Source organism: Sabethes cyaneus, chromosome 1 (assembly GCF_943734655.1).
Source record: "Sabethes cyaneus chromosome 1, idSabCyanKW18_F2, whole genome shotgun sequence".
Lineage (NCBI taxonomy): Eukaryota > Metazoa > Arthropoda > Insecta > Diptera > Culicidae > Sabethes > Sabethes cyaneus.
In genome coordinates this window covers 108,545,009-108,549,892 of record NC_071353.1, presented here as the reverse complement: position 1 = coordinate 108,549,892, position 4,884 = coordinate 108,545,009, and the positions used below count along the sequence as shown (strand labels likewise).

At 39.1% G+C, this 4,884-nt stretch overlaps 1 protein-coding gene across 3 annotated transcripts; it reads right to left on the bottom strand.

Moving 5' to 3' along the window:
- Positions 1-2,294: 2,294 nt before the first annotated feature.
- On the bottom strand, positions 2,295-4,217 carry LOC128735567 (40S ribosomal protein SA). Of its 3 annotated transcripts, none has more exons than XM_053830059.1 (3): positions 4,120-4,217; positions 3,446-3,695; positions 2,295-3,016 (listed from the first exon to the last, which is right to left on the bottom strand). In XM_053830059.1, the coding sequence occupies exons 2-3, from the start codon at positions 3,662-3,664 to the stop codon at positions 2,387-2,389; spliced, it is 849 nt and encodes a 282-aa protein (XP_053686034.1). In that variant the 5' UTR covers positions 3,665-3,695; positions 4,120-4,217; the 3' UTR covers positions 2,295-2,386. The 3 variants fall into 3 exon arrangements, with proteins under 3 accessions (XP_053686034.1, XP_053686041.1, XP_053686028.1); XM_053830066.1 differs by lacking the exon at positions 4,120-4,217 and adding an exon at positions 3,938-4,033; XM_053830053.1 differs by lacking the exon at positions 4,120-4,217 and having other exon boundaries at positions 3,446-3,733.
- Positions 4,218-4,884: the final 667 nt, after the last annotated feature.

Below are 4,884 nucleotides of genomic sequence, written 5' to 3'. Positions count from 1 at the left end.
TCTCGGATCGACTGCTCTTGGATACTTGAGAGAATCGACATTTCAGCTCCGCCTCGCTTAACACGGAACAATTCATTTCTACGTATACCACACAGAAGAACCAACTACAGCACCTTTAGCACTATAACTGGCTTACAACGCAATTTTAACCGTTTTGTATCCCGTTTTGACTTTGGCGTTAGCCGCAACGAGTTGAAATCTCGCTTTAGAACATTAGCTAGTAGTTTTTATTAGTCATTAGGATCCAAAAATCTGTTGACTTTTTTAACAAATAAACTATTTTCATAAAAATGTGAGTAATTTGCTAAATTTTATTCAATAAACATCAAAACCACTGTTTTTCCACTAGCACGTAACCAGGCTGAAAAAACCAGCAGCAATCGCTTACGCGTATCCGCTCTTGATGATGGTTTGAAAAACACACAATTATGATCACGTTTACTTATTCTAGAAACTAAACAGCTGTGAATATGCTATCACACAGAGGTGGGCACCGCTAATCAGCTAACCGCTAACCTTTTAGCCAGCGAGTAGTGCGTTCGCTAGGTTCTAAATGTGTTGGCGCTTTCATTAGTTTACAATAAGGTAAAGTGCCACTTAATAAACTACTAGTCGCTAATTTTTGAAAATAATAACAAAAATAAGTGTGCGATTTCTTGTAAATTGATAAAATTGGTCGGTGCTGTTCGCGACGCGAGTAAATATAGTCCATTCAAGGCAAGTTGTACTATTTCCAAAAATTATGTTCAAAAATTAGTGGCTGGTAGTTTATTTAGTAGTACTTATATTTATGGGAAGCTAGTAGAAGTTCATGTTCAATCAACAGTTCATGTTCATGAACTTTATGAACTTCACAAAGTTCATGTGCTAGCGCATGAAAAACTTAGCGACCGCGTTACTCGCTAGCTAAAATGTTAGCGGTTAGCTGATTAGCGGTGCCCATCTCTGCTATCACAGAACAATTCTTATTCTTTTTATCACGGAAGAACACAAAAATTTCCCTCTGATATGAAAATATAAATCAATTTTCATTCACTAGCCATTAGCAGCATTTTGTTTTTAATTCCTGCATATGGTGCGTTATCTACACTACTACCAATATGTGAGGCCTGAAACGCTTCTGTCGTGTTGACATAGCTAGTATTTGAGTGACAACCACTTGCTTCTGGCGCTAATGTATATGAACGATTCTTTGATACACTAGCGCCAGCAGCAAGCTGTAGTCACTGCAAAACTAATTATCTTCAATGAGCCCGGAATGTAGGCAAGAGTGACACGTTATCCATCGGTCTTTCTTTTGATCTGTTTTTGCAAAGCATCTAATCCCTGTGCATGCTATTTCGGCCGGTCGGATTTAAAAAACACAGACACCACTATAGAAAATGGGCTCAATTTAGCCGCAGCGACTTCATCATTTCTCGCGACTATAACTTAAATTCAGTAGCGTTTCATTAAAACCAAAATACACGCCGATATTCAGTAAATAATATTCTATCAACTGGTATAAAAATCTTGTCTCGAATATAGTTTCAACGTAATTCCTGCATGTTGTTCAGGCTACCGCTTAAGGGGCTGGAAATACCCTCCCGTACCCTATCTGATTTTTGTGCTAGTTGCTATATGCGATATTGTTGCCTACATGCAGGATGTTATGTTGCCTATCTCGATTACGCTAGATCGCTAAATTATATACTGCACGCTAGCTTATTGCTGTCAAAGCATATGGTTTGCTAGCAATATCGTCTTGATTTCTACGTGATCAATTTCACCCTTTATTTGTAATTTTTCAATTACATTAAGTTTTGTCTAATATAAAACTATTTATATAAGTTGTACATGATACTGTCGTGTAGCCAGTACTGTAGTACTTATTTTAAAATTGAATTATCTTCTTAAATATGTTTCTATTCAAAGATATTGAAAAAATACGCGAAAAAGTGATCAATTTCACCCGAATTCACGGTATTACATTTCAAGTTAGTCTCTATTTTAAATACTAAAAATATTTACTTGCAGCAATATTCATTCTGCTGAATTCTTGGCAGTATGGGTTGAAACATACAGTTTGATCAGAATTTAGAATAGACCATCTGTTTAGAAAAGGTTTGATCTAAATGATAGAACCGTAGTACAAATTGGACACGAGCTCGGCATAATGAATTCGCTGTAAAGCGTCCAAGTTCATTCACACAAATTAATTTACTTTATTTGACACAAACTAACCAACGAAAGATGTTCGATATTTCCTCAAAGCGAATGTTCGGACAAAACTATACAAAGAAAACAAACAAAACGTAGCCTTAGATGTTTTATTTTAGGCAGCTGATACGTAAATTACACGTACAAGTATACCGTTTCGTTGGCTGACCGCCGCTGGCTGAACCGCCTAGAATGTACCGCCGCCACCCCAGGAGGTAGTGGTTTGGGTGTCATCCTCATTCCAGTCATCGGTTTGGATCAACGAACCCATTGGAGCAGCAGCAATGGCCGGAACAGTTACCGGAGCTTCTTCGCCGGCATAAGTTCCATTATCCGGTCCAGTTTGCGCTTCATCGGCATATGTATCCTTAGACACCGGTGCAGCCTCAAGGGCTGCTTGTTCCTTTTCTGCTTCTTCCGGATCGCGGTAGAAGAACAAATCGGGCTTAACATCCCAGTCACCTTGGGCGATCTTACCACGCAGGCGTAAGACTTCGCGGGCCAACAACCACCACATCAAACCGATCGAGTGCGGTGCCTTAGTGTTACATGGGATAGCGATGTCCACAAACTTCAATGGTGAATCGGTATTGCAGAAAGCGATGACCGGAATATTCACGTACGAAGCTTCAGTAACGGGCTGATGATCGGTCAGCGGATCGGTGACGATGAGTAGACGCGGCTCACGGAACGCCGGTTGAATTTGATTCGTAAATGCACCAGGCGTGAAACGACCAGCAATGGGTGTGGCCTCGGTATAGTGTGCAAATTTAAGCACAGCACGTTGCCCGAAAGGACGAGAGGAGATGGCAAATACCTACGGCGGTTAAATACAATTAATATTCACTAATTTTTAAAGAAACCAAAACAATCAGAAAACGATTTGTCGAAAACAATCTTAAACATTGTACTTCAAATCATGTGCACCGAAAATGCAATCAACAGTGCTAACTTCGGCAGTGGATTGAAATATCAATATTCTACTGGTCTTTCTTTACGAAAAGGTATTAGTACCTAGACGCACTGTTTAACCAGATACATGCAAACGAGAGGTTTTCCAAATTGTTTTCTGATTGTCGATTCGACGATCATGGTGACGATTATCACAAATCAGTGATTTGGTAGTTGTGCGTCATGGGCGTTCCGACCCGAAAGATGGTTACAATTGAATCATCATTTTAGCGACAATCGTCATCCAGCACAATTCAAAATTAAAATTAAATCAATATAAACAAAGTGTCCTTACCTCTCCGGGATATTCGATGCTAGCAATGCAACGTGCAGCCAGCAGCAACTTCTCCCAGGTGCGTCCAAGATTGATTATATGAACACCATCCGGGCGGCGTTTGTACACGTAGGACTCCATTTGGAAGTTGACCGATGTACTGCCAACGTGGGTCGTGGCGGCCAACATTTTGGAAACCACATCATTTTGCAAGGCTAGAATATCTAGATTTCCCGACATTGTTCCGTTTGACTGAGAGTAACGAAGCAACCTGTAAGAGAATCAGAGACGAGATGGACCAACCATAGTCTTAGCAAACCAAATACAAAGAAAAAAATTTAATCAAATTGGAGGTTATGTTAGTTCCGAGGTTTTTTAATGGCTAGTATAGTTAATCAAAATTTAGGTGAAGTGTGCCAAATTTCTTTTGGTAATTTATTCGAAGACTTCCGATCATTTTCGCTACCGAAATGTAGCCAGTAACTAACAAAAACTTCCAATTACAATGTTTACCACGTGGAAACAAATTCTGTCTAGGTAAACATAAAAGTTCACTATTTAACAATGGAAGAAAGACAACATAACAGCGGAAATGTCATACACTACAATTTACTAAAGTATAGCAGTAATTTAAGAGAAAAAACCTTCAAACTTTCACTAAACAAAACATATTTTCTTAGGAGCAATCAACTTACGTAGTAAATGCCACTGGGAATAAAATCGAAATGGACGAATATAGTGGAGAGTTCGTCGGCGCTACCTCTGCGGAACACGATGGCACCCAGGGTTGCTAAATTTTTTGTTTCAAAAGGATTTTTGCACATACAGCAAAGTTTCGTTAATTGGTGGTTCGTTAATTGGGTGTTCGCTAATTGGGCTATGTGACAACCTGAATGTCAAAATTGTATGGAATTTTCGAGTTTAGAAATTTCTAACAACTGTCAGTCGGCCCAATTAGCGAATCAGCTGGAGTGCAGTCGTGGCCCAATTAACGAATTCAGGCTGTATTTCTAAATTTAGCAATCAAAATGTAACCAAAATTTAAGGAAATTCGCATTATTTTGATTGTTTTGCAAAATATATGCTGCAGCTCCTGTTTCTATTAGGTTATTATCCGCATTGTAGCGTTACACGTAGTACGTTGCATTACCGGGCATTACAGTTAAAACATATCTGGTTACCCTGGCGTTGACGTTTATCTGTGGAGAGTTTTAATATGGATTTTTCATCGACAATGGTATGCAAACCATTTTCACGACAGATGGCAATGTAAAGGCAATGTCGATTAAGGGACGAATACAACGGTTCCCCATTAGGGCAACCAACCGAATTTGGACCCCTAGAGGAAGTAATTTTACATTTATTGGAATAAAATGTGTATTAACCTTGTTTTGCCATGCAAATCATGGAATACCTTGTGGAATACTCTCTTTTAGAACATTTTACCTAAAAGCCAATGT